This window comes from Dermacentor andersoni, chromosome 2 (genome assembly GCF_023375885.2).
Source record: "Dermacentor andersoni chromosome 2, qqDerAnde1_hic_scaffold, whole genome shotgun sequence".
NCBI lineage: Eukaryota > Metazoa > Arthropoda > Arachnida > Ixodida > Ixodidae > Dermacentor > Dermacentor andersoni.
Genome location: NC_092815.1, coordinates 11,567,198 through 11,586,699, shown reverse-complemented (window position 1 = coordinate 11,586,699; position 19,502 = coordinate 11,567,198). Strand labels below are relative to the sequence as shown.

The 19,502-nt window shown below is 41.5% G+C and overlaps 1 protein-coding gene across 1 annotated transcript in view; it reads left to right on the top strand.

Moving 5' to 3' along the window:
* wwk (anoctamin 8 white walker) overlaps positions 1–19,502 on the top strand; it is an 85,575-nt gene that overhangs the window by 46,527 nt on the left and 19,546 nt on the right. Inside the window, exons 11-13 of the mRNA XM_050190140.3 lie at positions 8,583–8,657; positions 11,928–12,055; positions 17,254–17,338. Of these exons, the coding sequence (XP_050046097.1) occupies positions 8,583–8,657; positions 11,928–12,055; positions 17,254–17,338 (288 nt within the window). The remainder of the gene's footprint in view (positions 1–8,582; positions 8,658–11,927; positions 12,056–17,253; positions 17,339–19,502) is intronic.

The window sequence follows — 19,502 nt, the reverse complement described above, 5'->3', positions numbered from 1 at the left end:
AAGTTGGAACTCGGCAAATGCATCTTAGTCTCGGTAACGGTGCTAAAAAAATCTGAAATATTGCAGGGACTTGTTGAAATCGTAAACTGTTATATTAAACCATAATTATTGCAGCATGTGGGAATAGTTCCGGTGGTGAATGAAACAAACAGTGCAACATGGGACCAAGATTGAACCGCAAGAGAAGCAGCACTGAATAATAAATGCTTTATTTTCGAAAGGGACATGTAAAGGTATTAAAGAGCACCTGCGTGTCACTAATGTTGTTTTATTGTTCAAGAAGAAGGAATAAAAGAGCATAGGCCATGGCCATAGTAATTGTCTCACCTGTTGGTGGACATCTAAACTGTACCACTGTCAATGAAAACAAACATACACTCATCAAGTACACACGGAAGTTTCTTATAAGAGAAACACATTAGATACATAGGTATACACAGTATATACATACAGTTACACCTCAATACAACGAAGTTGGCAAAATTGGACCTTTCATCATAACCAACTTTCATTATAATTCGTCCTTCTATGTAAATAACTACAGTCACCGACAAATTTTTCTTCTGTAAAATTTTCTGTATCATCAGGCGGTTAGAAAAGACTAATTTCAATGAGAGAAAAAAAAATAATCTTGTTCGATTTGAGAGTTAGTGATCAAAATACAGTTTAGCGTTATGTTGACGATATCTTCACATCGGCGGTACAAAGTGAAGCCTGCAAAGCATTCGCATCCACTCCACTGCCTTAGCTGATAGTGTTGCCCGCAGTGGCATGACATTATCATGAAAAGTGCAGGCAGAGGGAAGCAAGCGCTTCGTCTACCTCTCGCTTCAGTGTGACCTACACGCGACCTCCAGTACTAAATCAGTGGGAGGACGGCGCACGTAAAGTCATGGCCATCTCGGCTCTCCCCGACTTTGCACCCACTACGGATTACCACCAAGAGAGGGTGCGCAGGCTGCATATGTGCGCAGGCATCGATGTTGCCGGATTCGAGACCCTGCCGCAAGTGGGGTTCATTCCCCACCTGCGGCAAGTTGTTTTTTCATCCACTTTCATTTCCATTAATTTATCGTTTCTTTATTTCATTTATTAGGCTCAAGTAATTTCCTCAAGTTGTCCTTGGTGTCAGTGCTTGTTGTCTTCTTATATGACTAATAAAAATTGGGCCCCTCGGTTAACCCCCTTTCTTCTCATTTTGAACTTTATATAGAACATGACGGCGTGAGGGTCTTGCTGGTGCGCTTTGGCAGTCACTCTCTGTCGGACAGCATACAATTTGAAAGGTCCGTTTGAAAGTAGGATCACGTAATTCAACCATCTGACAATCTGCATCTGCAGCACTTTCCATTTACATATTGCCTTGATATTCCTTCATGGCAGCAGTGAAATTTTGTTATATTAAAGTTGTGTACAAACATACTTCGTTATGTTGAGGTCATATAGAGTTGAACCCACTTATAACGATACCGGTTTTAACAATATATAATTTATAACAATGAGAAGCTGCTGCACCGTCAACTTTTGTATGTTTTTCATGCTGCTTACTACAATGCCCCCATGCCGCATTATCGGTTATAACGATAAAGTCTGGCTGCTGGGTGTCTGTGCCGAAAGGTAGTGAAATGCAAAATCCTTGAAAGAGAAAGAAGAAGAGAAATTTGAGCCGCTGAACAATGGCCCTGACAGTCGCCGCGCGCTCATTTTGCAGCGTTCTCCATGCACCTCTCTCCCGTTGCCCTTCCACCCCTCCGAACACGAATGAGCTGCACCCATAGCTCCACACTGCGCCACCTTCTGAAACACGAACGGACCGCACCAACTGTGCTGCTCCCAGATTGTCTGTTGGCTCATTCAGCGCAGTTCTGCAAACAGCTAAATCGCTCTTGTTCGTCTTTGTTGGTTGCGTCAAAATTATTCCTGGCCACATGGCTTCTCAGCCTCGTTTGATTTGCGGTGAAAACGGAAGATAGCTGATCCATCCGCTGATCATCGGCAATGCACGACATTTCCGGTGAAAATAACCGATGAGGTGATCATTGCGAACTTGCTTGCATGGGATAGTGACGGTGATGACGGCAGCGATGACGCGGTAGGGCAAACTGCCTCAACGGTGTCCTCACAGGAGACCCGGCAGATGATTCAGTCCCTCCGGTGTTTTGTTTTGTTTTCGCAAAGAAGTTTCCACTGTACTACGTGGAGCACCTGGATGCCTTGGGGAAGGATGTCGGCAAGCTTCACGTAAAGCATGCAAGGCTGACAGAGATAAGGTTTTCTCGTGCAAGCGGATGAGAAGTACCTGGCGAGATGCTTGCGGCGATCTTGCCTCAGTGTTTCCTCTGAATTTCTCAAGCTGACAGGCTGCCACAGCAACCGTCTTGCATTTTTTAAAAAGCCACTTTTTGGGGCCACCAAAGTGATGCCTCGGGGGAGCTCGCATATCGCTTGCCACCCGTGACCCCTCCTTGCAGTTGTTATATAGCAGTGTCATTCTTTAACGCCGGCAGCTGTGGCTTGTTACATGCGATCAGAGCGCTCGGGGAGCAGTTTAACGAGTGAACACAATCGGCAGCCAGATGGAGGAATGTGGTGGGGAGGTGCACTGGCCTCCCCGCTATTATGGTTTCCTCACAACAGCTCTGCCATCCCCCTATTTTGATTTTTTCATGCAACCAGGTTATAACAATTATTGGTTATAACAATGGAATTCTCGTGGCACTCGAATGTTTTATAAGTGGGCTCGAATGTATGCTCATACATGGTATCTATAGACAAGAAGTTTTAAAATGTTCGCTATTTTGTTATATCATAAATTTCATTATATTGAAGTTCATTATATGAAGGTTTAACTGTATATACAAAATGTGTGATGAAACAAGCATGTCAACATTAGAACTTATATCAAGTTTGCTAAATTATTTACGGTATTACATATGAACTGTACATGAAAAAAGAGATTATGGTTATGAAGTGCAAGAACAAAGCATTTGGTTGTTCATTGTTTGTGTCCAGTTTCTTCTCTGTTGTTCTATTTGTTTTGTTTTTCCTCAAGGTGCTTAAACAGCACATATTATCACCTTGGGAACAAATCGTGTTTGCCTTCTCGTGTTACACTTCTGGGTTTTCGCTGATTTATACACCTTTTCATTTATCGTGTTATTTGACAGATATTGATGGGAACTTACCCGCGTCACTGCAGTATACAAATTGCCCTTTAGAAGGCGTACTAAACTGTTGGGTGTTTCTGGATTTAATCTTGTAATCTGTAGATATACTTGTCATCTCGATTAAATGTTTCCATTAATTAAAACATAACTGAAGGCTTTGTACAGCGCCCAGTTCCTTTTGAGAGGTGTTGTTCATGCTAGTCATGAGTTTTTTTTTTTTTTATAAATTTTTAATACCTAATTTTAATTAATTGCCTTATCATTAAGGCTTCAATGCAAAAGTTGGGGAGGATGTTGAGAAATGACCAACAACAGTGTTTAAAGCCCTTTAGGTTTCATGCGGTCCTTCTGTGACAAAAAAAAAAGAGAGAAATAAACCCTAGGAAACTTAAACATATCACATCACAATGTGTCCCTGCAGCAGCGAAAGCACCACTCTCAAATGTAAACCTCTTCATCTAGTATATTGTAGATCTTAAGCATGTTCAAAGCCTGGGTTTCACATTTGATAAGCTCCGTAGATGTATGCTAAAAAGTGCTAATGCATCGAGGAAAGAATGGAGCTGGTCATTCCTAGTGTGGTATGCTAGGCACACGTTTGACGAGCTTTACATTTGAGAGCACTGCAATCCATGGCACACAGATGCATTGTCACGTGGTATTTTGAAAATATTGTGGGGTTTTCTTTTTCGTTGGAAAGAAAGGACCACACAAGACCTATGTCACTTTAAATCTTGTTATTGGTAACTTTTTGACATCCTTCGCAACCTTTGCATTGATGCCTTATTGATTTGGTTAGTAAATAAAGGATAGCTAAATAAACAAAAGTGATTATTTGTGCAAAGTTAAAAGCATACTCGTAATTAACATGAATAACGCCCACGAATATACAGTGAGTGGGGATTTGTGTAAAGCCCTCTGCTATCTTGTAATCCTGAGTGATGTTTAGGTGGGACACTCAGCATATGACTATTCTTGCGAAACCACAGGCTCATTCAAGCAATGTTCATATGTATGCAACATTCTATTGTGGGATGAAACATTTCTTTTCTGTTACACCCATGTCAGATATGTTAGCATTTTGACTCTCATATCTAAAACAAGTGCTGTTTTTTATTTGCTACATTTGAGTGCATGTATTCAGTGCATGTATAGAGCTGTGTGTGAACATAGCATGAGCACTGAAGCTTTGTGTCACTGCATGGAGTTTGCACAGGTTTTGCAGATTTCGTGATGTTAATTCTTGCTGTGGAGGAGCTGAAGATATTGACTTAGTTGATTGACCTAAGGTGAGTGCTTGCATGAGGAATGTGCAATGGGGCTCAGTTATTTGTGAATGCTTGCTTATTTTTGTGTTGGCATAGTCATAAGTGAAAAAATTGCTAATCATTCCTGTGCAAAGGTTGTTTAGAAAATTCAGTTTCAAACTATTTCATACGTCTCATATTATGTGCATGAGATGCTTAGGCATTTCATTCGCGGAGTACGAGGCACTATTGTAATATATATATGAGACCTAGTGTACATAGATGTAAGTGTATACTAATGTAACTGTATATTAGTGTAAATATATGAGATGCTTGATGTAATCTGTACATTAGGTGCCTGGTTATTGGGATTTATCAGTCAGAATTTTTACTTTTCATTCAAGAACATAGCAATGGGTCCATCATATAACAGGTGATGAAGTTCTTAACTTATCCTTAGCCTAGGATAAATTTGGCATAATTTCCTACTCTATTTTTTTTGTCTTCTTGCACGAGTACTATACATGTGCTAGAATACACAAGTTGATACCTTAGCTGTTGGAATGCTCATAGCATGCCAGTTTAGGCACAGCACCTGAAGGTGATCTTTTGCTGCTCGTTCTGTCTGCCTGTTGACCATCACATTTCTTGAGCACTGGTTTTGTGCCAGGAAAATTGAGAAAAATATTTTATTTATGTTTAGAAAATTCTGTCTGTATTTTTACTTATCTCTCTCCTTTCTTTTTCCTTCAGAAAACTACACAGATCACATAGTTTTTTTGTGTCTCTGTTGTGTAATTTTAATGTGCTCTGTGTTGAAAAGTGCAAAACACAACACATGCAAGAACAAATGGAGCATGCATTGATTTTTAGCACAGTTTAATATCAAAACATCCACTATACAAGCTGCAAGAAAAAAAATTGCTGTTTTGGAAAATGTTAGCCAGAACAGCAGCATGTTTTGCCAGTCATTCTGAGGATGTTTTTCTTTGAACTGATGCTACCGATAGAATTTATTTATTTTCCAGGCCTGATGGCATTACCAAAAGGAGTTGTATACAGGGTGTCCCAGCTAACTTTAGCCAGAGATTAAAAACATGCGACTGCCACATAGCTGGACAAAGCCAAGGTAATGTTGTTTGCTGTTGCTTGGAGATGCTCAAATTATATTTTTTTTAATTATGCCTAATTGGATGATTAGTCTTAATTCATCAACTTCTCAAATATTGTAATTAGATTAAAAGCGCCAATGAAAGAATCGTAGAGCAACATGAAAAACTCCTGATGCAGCTTTCTGTTGCTCAGTATGTCCTACTTAAAGTTTTTCTCAGTGTGAAAGAAGTCCACGAATACATGCCAAGTTCCTCGAGCGGCCAGTCGCATGGCTATTTTGCTTGCATTTGCAGGCTTCTTTCACACATGGAAAAACACTTTTATGTAGCATGTATTGTGCATCAGAAAGCTGTATCGGGAGTTTGTCACACTGATCTGCAATTCTCTCATTGACACTTTTCATAGAACTATAGTATTTGACAAGTTGATTAAGTAGTTAAGACTAATTATCTAACTAGGCAGAATGAAAAAAATAATTTGAGTATTTCCAAGCGACAGCAAACAACATTACTTTGGCTTTGTCCAGCTATGTGGCATTCGTGTATTTTAAACTCTGGCTAAAGTTAGCTGGGACACCCTTTATACAGTCGAACCTCGATATATCGAACAGCGTGGTGATCGCAAAATAGTTCGATATAGCCAGAATTCGATATATAAAATCACGTTAAAAAATGTGTCAAAAACTTCTGCAAATGATCCATGAACCAAGGGCACGATCGGGGAACGTTATTTGGAGCACATGTTCGGTTGCACCACGTGCAATTGGCCTAGGCTGCGCCGACTTCCGTCATCCGGGAGCGTGCAATCGATTGCACCGCTCGCGATTAGCGTAGGCCGCACCGACTTTGTCAGCCGTGCAACATCGGCACGGTCTAGGCCAATCGTGTGCAGCGCAATCGAACGCGCACTCCGAACAATGATCCCCGATCGCGCCTCAATTGTGGCACAGTAAATACCCACTTAAAGCTTCGCACAAAGTATTTATTTATTTGGCTGAAAGTACTGCAGCAGTGTAGCCTGCTTCTTATTGGCAGCCGTGTGCTTAAACACGGACTCCTCAAGATAGTCTAAACGATCCACACGCGATAGGCCCACAAGTGAGTAGCATCTGCCAAGGTGTCTGCGCCTTTGCAGATGCAAAGTTCTCACGAGGCATGACCATAGAATAAAGAATCACGGCAGGTGCAGAGCGCGGCACCAAGGAGGAGTCAGTGCGACAAATGCAATGCGTCATTGACGTTGTCGAACTATCCAAGCCGCCATGTACGTTCAAGTGGCGCTCTCGGTGCGATTGATGTAACACAAGCGCAGCGATTATGATGAGTATGGCACTGTGGAACTACAATAGGTGCGAGGTGGTATGAGGGATATGGAAGGGGGTGATGGTTCCGGGCCTGACTTTTGCCAATGCAGTTTTATGTATGAGAGTAGAGACCCGGGCACAGTTGGAAACTAAGCAACGTGGTGTGGGTAGGCTCGCTCTGTGAGCGCATGCAAGACACCAAATCTTGGCATGCAGGGGGATCTGGGATGGTCTTCTTTCAAGGGCAGAGAAGCTAGTAGCAAGATAGCATTTGAGGAGCAATTGAGAAAAATGGGGGAAATGCGGTGTACTAGGAAGGTTTTCAGTTAATTATACATGAGGAGTGTTGACACAAGGTGGAGGAAGCGAACTAGAAAACTGTCAAGCAAATACTTGGGCAGCAGCGGGGAGACAGGTAAGGAATCGTCTGTCAAGAAAAAGGTTAAGGAGACAGAGAGGGGTATGTGGAAAACAGAGATGCAAACCAAATCAGTATGAGAGACATACAGGACGTTTAAGCAAGAAGTAGCCAAACAAAATATTTACAAGAACTCTTAGGGAAGCTCGTTGTTTGAGGCCAGGACAGGTGTACTGCGGGTTAAAGCGTACTGAGCCAGATACCAGGAGATAGACTTGTGCGGGGTGTGTAGAGAAGAGGAGGAAATGGCTGAACACTTGATACTTTCTTGTAAGTGACTTCACCCTGCACTTGAATGTAATGGGGAACTATTCAAACCTATCCATCCATCCATCCATCCATCCATCCATCCATCCATCCATCCATCCATCCATCCATCCATCCATCCATTCATCCATCCATTCATCCATCCATCCATCCATCCATCCATACCCACCCACCCATCCGTCCGTCCGTCCGTCCGTCCGTCCATCCATGTGCAGCTATAGTGTGCAGCAGTCGGGAACTCCTATCGCACCACCGCCGTTTGAGGGTGTTGCAGGAAAGCTCGCCGCCTGTCAACAGAGCGCACGTCGTCTGGTGTGGCGGAGGTCGATATATTCATTTTACGTCCGACCCTGTTCGAAATAAGAAAGTAAAAATGCATGCAATTTTTCAGGCGATATAGAAAGTGTTCGATTTACGCAATAATTCAGTATATCCTTGTTCGATATATCGAGTTTTGACTATATAATAACAAAGAAATACATTTGCAGCCATAAAGTTTAACATAGTGTGCTTCAATTGTGTAATAACAACATAACCACTAAATTGGTAAGTGAAAACTTCATTTAAAATGTAGTTAGTGAATCATGGTTCAATATACCATCAATTCGTGGTTTTCACACGTATGCGTGACATTTGCCACTGCAAATACCGTGGCTGCAAAAATGGGTCTTCATTTTTGATGTGTTTTATTTAATGATCACTTGAAGTTTATCCTGTAACATCCAGTATGACGAATGTATTAATGGGGATTAATAGTTTGCCTAGCTGACCATAATGTTTGTTATCTTGCATACAGCATAAATTCTGACTGTTTAAATATAGTTTTCTCCATAAGAAAATTGTTCTTCTTGCTCAGACTTTGTAGTATTTCTTATGTGCTCTGGACCTTGACAGGAAAGAGAAGTAGGACTCAGATTTGAGGAATTCTGGTGAATGCATGATCAGATCCCAGAACTTACCTATGAGGATTAAATTATTACTGTGTTTTACATAATGTCATCAAGCACTGGTTACTCATTTCATTCTTCTCACACTTCCTGTTTAATCCTAATAATTATGGCATTCAGTTCCAGTTTGTCAACTCGTTCCTGTCGCTCTTCTACATTGCCTTCTACCTCCAAGACATGGAGCAGCTTCGAGAGGCACGTACCAGCTTGTACTTTGCGTTCTCTCGTCACTGCATTCTGCATATTAAGCTGTATTGGTAAATTATGCTTCTGTTTATTGTTACCAAAAACAATCTTCTTACTATGAAGGGCGTCTTGATAAGCCAGCAAAGACACGAAAATGCAACACAGGTTTGAAGTTTCTGTGCTAGTTCCGCATGATATCACGAGGTTCAAACAGCGTCTTCTTGGAACTTGTTAATAGTTTAATAATATACAGTAGGGCTGTGCAACATCTAAAAATTTTAACCTGAGTACAGTCAAACCTCATCACAACGAAGTCAAATTGGCCACAAAAATATGTTCGGTATATCTGACATTCATTATAAGTGGCAGATTATAATGAATTATAAAAAATTGCAACCACGTTTATGCAAAATAAATATAAATGGGGTGCCTCCAACTGACCAGCCGAAGGTCTCCTGTGGATTTTGATTGTCAGTCGATGCTGTGCATGCTGCCATGATGCCACACATCAAAACTAAATTGGCATATTAATCCGCACCCTGATTTTACTGTTAAATTCTTATCATTCTTGATGTACGGTACATACGAGTGCTGTGCATTGCCATGAATATGCAACCATAGGATCAGTGTTATCACGCAGATTCGGCGTGTTGGTTTGCTGACTGCGATTTAACCAGCCAAGCCGTTGGCCGAGACATGCGCCTATGTCCAGTATGTGCCATTTCAAGTTGCTGTTGCTGAGTTTCACTGCCACCAGACTTATTGGATATGACTGGGACTGCATGTGAATCCGTACTCCGCTAATACGGCCATCAGTCTAACCTGTGCATCTGATCTCCCGCTTGATTGCGCTTGATCGCCAGTCAACATGACGGCAACTTTGCTCATGGCTGTCGTGTTTGTGGCATTGTGCACGTGGTTCCCATCTGGAATGTTGTGCGGTGTCCAACATTGAAGTTACTATTATTCTAGTGCTAGGGGCAGGCAGCTGTGCCGCAGAAGTCTGAATAATCATGCAAGTTCGAGAAATCAGGCGTCTGAAAAATCAGTCAGTGATTGTATTTGACATTTTTGTTACCAGAATACGGTATTTTGAGGCACCTGCAAACACAAATTTTCTTTACTGTAACTGAGTTGGATACTACATCTTCAATTTCACTGTAGCAGTAAAAGACCTCATTGAAATAAAGCATATTCAAAAAAATTTTATATTTACTTTGTTATATATCTGTGTTTGTTGTATCCATGTTCATTATATCGAGGTTCAACTTTAATCAAAACTGTTAAATTGATTAATTGAAAAATCTGATTTATTGATCTATGTGCATGATGTAAAAAAATCTAAACTAGCAAGTGCATAAACCTTGAATCAAAATTAAATTGTGGTACAAATCGACAATTGCCGTTAATGTTGTGTCAGCGACACTTTGCAGGTGTGGGCATATCAAGCATATCAAACTCATTACTCCACTCATTGCCTCACTACGCCCCTCTTTACGAGGGGCATTTGAGTCAACAAATGAATGCATAAATAAATAATAAGTCCAGCTGCGAAGGCACAGATGCTTCTCAATGTTCTCTGGCAGCCCCATCACATGACTGGTAAGCCTTCTTATTAACATGTTGCCAGGACTTTGCTTAATGCCTATGCTCTAGCAGCTGCAGCTGAGACATGGAAGTGTAGCAGGCATTGGTGGCCTTTGTCCAGAGATACCCACAGGCTCCGTCTAGTTGAAATAGGGTAGCTCAATCTCTGTTTCCCTTCCTTGTTTTGCTGTGTCTACACATTGCGTTGTGCCAACAACATATGCTCGTGCCATGCAAGCACACATGTGAGGCTGCTGCGATGAGATGCAAATGAAAAATTTGAAAAGGAAAGCAATGAAAAGCAAAATGATCTAAAACAACATATTAGCAGACATATGACACAGTTTGTTACATTTACAGTGAACTCTCACTTGAGTGACCGAAGGAAATAGTTCACTTAACTGAAAGTTCACTAAACTGAATATTCACTAGACCAACATAAGACATGGCATACAGAGTCAAAAGTTTGAAGTGCAATTCATGGAGCAAAAGACATGGTATCCATAGTGTTAGAAATGTGTGAAATGGAATTTGTACATAACTGAAAAACACACCACGTGGTCGTTTATGTGCACATGCGGAACCGACGAGACTGGAAAGAAAGAGACGACGACCATGCCACGACTAGCCGGTCGGAAAAACACACACACCTTGTGTTTTGTGGTGTGACAGATCGCCGCTTTGCTCTGGCGGCGTTGTAAGCGCCAGCGATGTTACTTTGTTCATGGCCTCCGAGATTACATGTTTGCTCGTTTTGTGCGGGCAATTTCGGAGGCCATGCCTTGTTGCCGTTCGTTTTCTGCGCCGCTGCTTTGCCCCAGGGGCGCTGTAGCGCCAGTGACGTTACATTGCCGCTGGAGCGGCGGTTTGATGAGGGCGGGCATCGGTTGCGCCTGCAGTGCAGTGCAGTGGAAGCCATGGTCCTCTGAGCGAGTTCGTCAAACTGAAATATTGACTGTTCCGAAATTCGTTTAAGTGAAACATTTTTGCATAGAATCTATAAGAAAACTGCCGGGGATTTTTAAAAAGTTCGTTATTCTTAAATATTCGATAAACCGACGTTCGTACAACTGAGAGTTTACTGTATTAAGGATTAATCTTCTCATTTCTTTTATTTAATACTGAATCAAAATGAAGAGCAGTTTCACATAATTGCTGGCAAAAACTTCAAAATATTTTTTGATGCAAATGAAGCCACTACAAAAAGTCTCTCTAGCCTTCAACAAGTTGCATGCAGTGTATGAAATGAAGCATACATGGTGTTCCAAACTCAACCTAGTGACTTTTGGAAATATTTTTTCTATAAAAATAATCCTAACATGCTCCTTTCTTCAGACTGAATTTTCCATAGCTAGTTCATGGTAATTCAAAATAGGGTAACTTGTTCTTGGGCTAGTTGGTTGATAGTTCATGAAGCCATCAGAGTGTAAATAAAACAGATGCAAAAAAGACGAGACTGAACACCGCAGGCGCTACATAGGGACCATGATGTTCAGTCTTGTCTTGCTTGTATCTGTTTTATTTGCTCTATGATGGCTTCACCTGACCACAGCCACCTTCATGGCATGTGGCCATGAAGTTGGCTAGACTGTGCGTTGAATACCTGAATTTTTTCCCGTTCAATTTTGCATTCTCTGACATGTACATGGTTCGGGCTCACCATTTTATGTCATTTCTTATTCTGGACTGCAGCAACTTGCAACACTTTTGATCACACGTCAAGTCCTCGGAAATATCAAGGAGAGTGTCATACCATTCTTGGTAGAGAGGCTGCACTTGGCTTGCCTCGAGTTGAGCAGCACTGAAGAATCTCCGTCAAGGTGCGCTTGCTTTCAGATGCCATAAAGTGAACGCCAAAGGGCCCCTCACCTAGGAGTGCATTCTGTAAGTGTCCACCTAGTGGACTGTCCGTTTTGGTTGCTGCTGATTGGCTGGTGCTGAACCAGCAAGAAGGAAGCTAGTTGAGGGTACCAGATCTGGGCATTGCAAACAAACAAGTGTGGCTTGTATATCGCGCGATGGAGATAGCGTCTGTAAAGTATGAAATGGATGCATGGCGTGAAATTGGTTAAAATTTGAAACAGAAGGTCACATGCCCTTCCTCTTGAGGGAGCCACGCTTCACGCAAGAGTGAAAGTTAAACGTACAGATGCCTCTGTGCAAGACACATTGCTTGCGACGTCACTAACTGTGGCACATGACTGTTTAATCGTCCAATGCTCCAACGCCGTTGCAACTAAAAATATGCCATGCAGCAAAAAAACGAAGAGAAGGGAAAAAAATTGGGAGGCAGGGTTTGTCACGTGAGCTAGACATAGTCCTTCGGCTCCACTATGGGAGAAGGCAGTGAAGGAAAGCCACTTGTGAATGCTAGTCAAGGCAAAAGGAGAAAGTGTCTCTGTTTGCAGTGAAGCTTTCCTCCTGGCAGCATAGTAACAGGACAGTTTATTTATCCTGTTTCCTCCAATAATGAACTGATTTAGAAAATTGTTGTGGTAAAACGCTCTATAGATGGTGCTTTACAGCTTCCAATGTGTAATCAAAATTTACAATGTGGTTTGGTGAGAGGCCCTAAAAGAAATAGTGTCAATGAGGTACCACAGAGGGACAAAAAGCTGGAAAGATCAAAGCAGCTAACTCTGCCCGAGGAACCAGCCGGTCCAGTGACCCCGAGCTGGTTAATACACATAACCTGTGCACATTTGCAAGGATTGACTGACAGGCTAGTTGGTTCAGTACCGCAGAAAAAACAGTACTTCAAGCTGGGACACAAAGGAGGAACCACACACACACTGCCCTGAGTGTGTGTGGTTCCTCCTCTGTGTCCCATCTTGAAGCGCTGTTCTTTCTGTGCACATTGTAATGCAACAGACATTGGAGTGTGGATTGTTTGTGCACCAATCTTGTTCATCAAAGTAACCCCAATATCATGAAATGTTTTTTTTTTTTTTGCTTTGCGAACATTTTACTGGACGTTTAAGGGGAAATGCTACCCTGGAGTATCATCTTTTGAACCAGTTTGCCAGTTCTTGCCATTTTAGCTCTGCAAACCCCCTTCAAGAATGCTTTGCCTTGGGAGCTCCTATCTGAATACATGGGAGTAGAGCAATCGTTTTGTTCAGTATTCACTTAACCAGTCATGTTGAGCTTTCTTGCATGTAGAAAAAAGCAGTTAAAATCCATCATTCTTTTTAAAAACGCACTGACTTGAAAACACTACACGAAGAGACAAGACGGAAACACAAGTTGACAGGACAAAGCACATTTCTGTCTTGCGTTTCCATCTTGCTTCTTCATGTAATGCTTTTAAGTTGATGCATTCTTAAAAGAAATCAGAATGAACCAACTATCCCCATTTATTGCTCTGTTGAAATTCAGATCTATCTACTGCTGGAAAAAATTTTTGATCTAGGCCATCCATCTTTCTTTTTTCCTAAATTGCCAAAAAAATTTTCAGAAGCATAGAACTTCGTGTTTATTAATTCAGCAATAAAACGTCACAATTCTATAAGCTACATCTATTGGGACAGCTAAAGCATACAATATTTACACATTATACACCACTCTGAATTATATTATGTGTGGGTAACACTTTTGCAAAAGATAGCGTTAACAATTTCACGTAAGCTGTAAACTAATGCATAATATTTGTCTGCTTTGGACAGTCTAGTAGATACAGTTTGCAGAATTTTGATTCTCTTCAGTACAGAGTTACAGATGCCAGAACAGATATCTGTTTGCTTGGCTCAGAGTTGGGTTGTAAACTTCTTTCTTCAATTCTTTTTTATTTATATATTTACAAATCTCAGGCTTTTATTTTTCTTCCCTTTCCTTCTTTTTTTAAATGTTTGAGGCCTAAATCACAGTGTTGCTTCCAACAGTACAATAGAATTAAGCTTCGTTTAACTCTTTTGTTAATATGTAACTCTTTAGAAATTGATAAATTTTATTGAAAGCTTTTCTACCTGCTGTTAAACTTTTCCTTTGGAATTATTGTACTAGCAACGTCTGAAATGATGGCTGTACCATTTTTGGCAGATTAGGGGGTCGAAAAAAAGAGTTGCAGTTTTGCCTGAAAGGTGAAGCATCAATTACAATAGCAAATTAGTAGACAGTTATATGAAGTAAGGATAGTAGTTTTATAGGCCGTATAAACTTGGAGACATTGGCTTACTAACTGTATTAACAAGCACGGTGTCAGCGTGCACAGGCAAACATGAATGCATCACACTCGATGACTCCGGACACTTGCTGTCAAAACTCTGGCATGAGCAAGTGCGGCAGCAGCAGTGAGCAAAGTGACCTTCGTGCTGTCTGTCGCTTCAATGCAAACAGCGGCGAGAAAATAGCACGCACAAAGGTATGAGCGTCTGCAGATTGCTTTCAAGACAGGGCGCGCGCCACCGTGCAAAGAACGCAGTTGCTGGCGGAGTAGGAGCTGCCCCCCTTCCTCCCGCTTTCCACTTTCCTCCATTTGGTGTGCAAGATTGAGCCACGATCGTGAGCTCCCCTTGTGCCTGATCACGAAATACGCAGTTGCTGCCGGAGCTCAACGCCACCCTCCACTTTCCTCCCTGCCATTCCCCCTGACTTTTCGCGCGATGGAAGATGGCGCGTTTGCTCTCAGCCTCACTCCCTCACGCGTGCCAGGTTGAGCCATGGTTGTCGGCTCCCCTTGTGTCCTTTCACTCTCACATACAGCATATGGCGCGGTGATGGTGTTATCGCTCTTAGAACATCACAGCAACGACAAAAATGCACCTGGAGTGTCCATATAATTGGTATCGCAATAATAAAGCTTCAGCTGGAGGTGTCGTCGAAGCTAGCCTCCAGTGCTCCTAGCACTTTCTCAATTAATCAACACAAAATTCACGCTTTGGTCGATGTGGCAACATAATTATTAAATGACAGCAGCAGTGAAGACACAGAAGCTTCTCTCAGGTTGTATATTTTTTTGATCTGATGTCTCGGCTGTTTTAACTATGTCTCAAACAATGGTAGATGCTCATGAGTGCGTGTTATTTTGATAATTGTGTTCAACTAATATTGTCACAAATTTCAACATTCCAGAAATAGACAGAGACTAAATGCAAGCACATTAAAAGAATTTATCCCAAGGAGAGATTCTAATGAATAAAAACAAACAGTAAGGTAACCTGACACACCACAAAGCCTATACACACACGAGAAACTCCCAAAACTAACTATCTGCATAAAAACCAAACTACATATTGGCTATATACTGTTCTTAGTTCAACTAGCCAAGTAACAAGTAGTCCCTAGGAATGGAATGTTGTGACCGTCACCAGTTTGTGGTGGAGCTGGAGCTGTCGCCGGCCAACTCTCAGACGTCCCCTTGCTGGTCCATGGTCCCGAAAGCTGCTGCTTCCTGTCTCGAGAGATGTGTTGGCCCTGCCTCTCGTCCACGTCAGCAATGCCAGCTCATCTGCCTTCGCCTCCTTTCCCTTCAACTCCTCTCGCACTTCATGAGCTTTGCGCCAAAAGATCCTTGTTTATTTGTTTGTTCCTTCAAATGCTCCCACTTTGTTTCTCCGACCAGTGTCGTCATCATCTTCATATATTCATAGTCACTCTTTCGCACGTGTTTTGCCTGTCTCTCATGAGAAATATCAAGTGCAACTTTATCTTCCCTCACCCTGTTGGCTGCTTTTACCCGTCAGCGTTTCAGCAGCATACGCACAAATTATTATGAGAAATTCTTCATGTCACTCCTTCCTGTCACTGGTGTGTGTAGTTTTCCCTCACGCAGAGCACACTGTCAATTTCAGACCAACCTTCGACGAAAGCTTGACTAGCAGTTTAATTTCTCACATTTTGAACACCACCTGTGCAAGCGCCCTTATTCATTACTGTACAATATTGTGAAACACTCCTCATTGCTGCACAGCATTGTACAGGAACTGAACAAAGCATGTGGAGGCTCCAGTGCCAGTTGAACTTGCATTAGACCACCTTGCTCGCACAGAAAAGCCGATGTAATGCAGTTGTCGAAAATTAGGAGGCTTCTGCACGCTTTCCTGGTCTTACAACTGTTGCTTCGCGAGCCTATAAAATGCAGTAAATATGAACCAGGTGCCTGCTGTGATGAGTAAAACAAATGCTCCCTGTACAATAAGAACTTACTTGCTTTCACATTTTTGAAGCTACTGTTTTCCTGCATAGCATGGGCATCACTATATTCCTGGCAACAGATCTTCAAAATATTTTTGCATCATTTGACTTACAAAAGTTGGGAACTCGAAGCCAGGTGCATATTTTGTATATTTTAGCTATTTTGTTTTAAACTAGAAATTGTAACTTATTACTTTCATCAGTGTTCCTTCAGGTGCTTCCCTGAAGTTCGACATAAAAAAAAAGAGGATGCATAGAAAGGCAGGGAGGTTAACCAGAGGCAGTAAGTCCACTTTTTGAGAAATCTTAAGTTCTACACAAGATTTCATGAAAAGTGTATGCACAATTATTACTGCTTTACAGTCATTCAAAATGCCCATGATCAGACTATGATTTCATGTATTGCAGTATACGTTGCGACTACTATGTCTTGAAAGAAAATATTAAAACATAAAAGCACCGAAAATTAGCGCATTTCTAGTGATAACGTAAGAGCTAAATGCAATGAAATTGATTAAAATCTTTTCAGTGTTTGTCTTTCACACATATATGTATAGGGAAGTCCGAGAGGCCCTAAGCTAAAGCCTCCTGTTAAGAGATAGTGCAAGATCAACTGTGCAATTAAGAACTTTCTTGTCCAATTAAGGTTAATGTCAAAAACAACATTAAGCTAGCTCAAGGTGCGTAAGGGATGGCTATGAAGCGTCCTCCTTTGGAGCCATGAAACTCTCTTACAGTGAATGCGTATACAACATGTGCATCAAATGAAAGAATGCAAAGGTTGCTGCTGTACATGCTGATTTTTTCATCTTTAATGTCTTGTACATTTTTCGAAAATTCCATTGAAAAATTAGTCGCTTAGGCACTTTGCTTGTTTGATTTTTAGTGCGACACCTGAAGAAAGTCCAGCCACCAGCAGTGCATCAACACCCAAGTTAAGCCAGGGTGAAATAGAGTGTGCCATGTTCAAGGTGAGTGGAGTTGTTATCTCAAGAAAAATAATACTCAAGGCAAAATATGGATTCCATCATGCACCAAATGCGGACATTTTGAATGAAAACTCACTGAATGCTTTCGTTATCTGTATTGATTCATTAGGAGCATGCATGAGCAGGTGCTCAAGACTGATTTTGCATGTTTTCTGTGCTTGATTGCAAGCAAGGTGTACATGCATGTGGGTATGCCTTTTTTTATATTTTTTGCCTGTATACTCTTATGACAGCCATGGAAATGTATTTGTTGTTTAGAAAACCTGCATGTTTTTTTCTTTCTTTTCTCTTTAAGTACACATAACGCTCCTCTTCAGATGATGATGAGTGATTAAATGTACAAATGCAGACCTTTAACTTCAGGGTATGACATAAGTGGGGAAAAATAAACATTGGTTGTGATAGTACGAACGTCATTTCAAACATTGACAGTGACTTCACATGCCAGCCTCTACAACGGAAGTTCACAGTGTGAGCAGCATGTACCAGGTGTTGCTTGCGGGGTACAGCTGGTCTTGACAAGTGTGCATTGCCGTAGGTCTGTGTTGATATGAAAGCCTAGCAAGGCCCACACACTCCACAGAAAGTGTCAGAGGCCAAGCTACTACTACTACTACTACTACTACTACTACTACTACTACTACTACTACTACTACTACTACTACTACTACTACTAGTAGTAGTAGTAGTAGTAGTAGTAGTAGTAGTAGTAGCTAGTACTTCTAAAATTTTATGTCTTTTTGGAGACACGCTCGTGAACAGTCGTCCACCAATACAAAACAATATATCTCTCTACCTAGTGGAGACTGCCAACTTGTGCCAGATGTCGCAGGCACCTTCACTGTACACTTCGGGTCCGTGTATGGTGAAGGGTACAGTAACAGAGTTAATGAGCTTTCCAGTCACCCTTTCCTGGATTCAAGTCTACCAGTCTCAGAGAAACTTGTCTTTAAGAGCATCAAACACTTAATACCGTCTTTTTCGTGTGGTCCTGATGACATTCCACCTGCTTTGATTAAGACGTACAGGTCCTTGCTTGTTCCAGTGCTTACTTGTAGTTTTGATTCTGCTTTAAAGACAAACACATTCCCAAGGACTTGGAAAATAGCACAGGTCATTCCCGTTTTTAAGTCGGGGGTAAAAACTGCTGCGAGTAACCAGAGGCCTATTTTCCTCCTATGCACAGCATATAAATTATTTGAGTCGACTCTGCACTCAATAATTTCCTCCTCTATTAAAAATGCTATAATTTCCCAGCAGCATGGATTCATATTGTGACGCTCCACAACTACCAACCTCGTTAGCTTCATGATGCATGCCTCTCAAGCAGTGTATAAGAAAGGACAGCTAGATGTCATTTATTTTGAGCTCAGTAAGGCATTTAATGTCGTATGCCACAAAATACTCCTTCAAAAGTTGACACAACTTGATTTGCACCATTCTGTCACAGTGCTGATAAGAAGCTACCTACGTGACCGGTACTGCTACATTAGTGTAAATAGTCGGTCATCAAAACTTTATGCGGTTACAAGTGGAGTTTCTCAAGGGTCTGTCCTGGGCCCTCTTCTTTTCTCACTGTTTATTAACGACATTTCGACAGTGATTCAAGCTCTTCAATTTTGTTATATGCTGATGACGCGAAACTTTTTAAAGCGGTAAAAAATGTTAATGATTGCGCTGCTATTCAGAAGGACATTACAAATTTTGCATCATAATATGCTGAAAACAAGCTGGTCATAAATGCATCAAAAACGAAAGTTGTAAGCTTCACGCGGAACACTAACAGGACTTTATTTCCCTATAGCGTTAAAGATCTTCTCCTGCCAAGAGCTCAGGGAACGAAAGACCTTAGAGTGTACTTCGATAGCTCTCCGAGTTTCTCGTCCCATGCTCAACAGACGAGGCAGTGTGCACTTTGAACGCTCGTCACAGTATGTCGGGTGACAAGAGACTTCAAACAACGTGGGCCACTTGTAACTTTATATAAGAGCGTATGCCTTCCAATTCTTGAGTACGCCTCCGTGGTTTGAGGCGGCACTTGTAGGTCAAATTGTGAACTTCTCGAAAATGTGCAAAAAAGTTCACATCTGTATTCAAACATTGATTCTGTCAAAAGCCTTCCATCTCCATAGAGCTAACACAGACA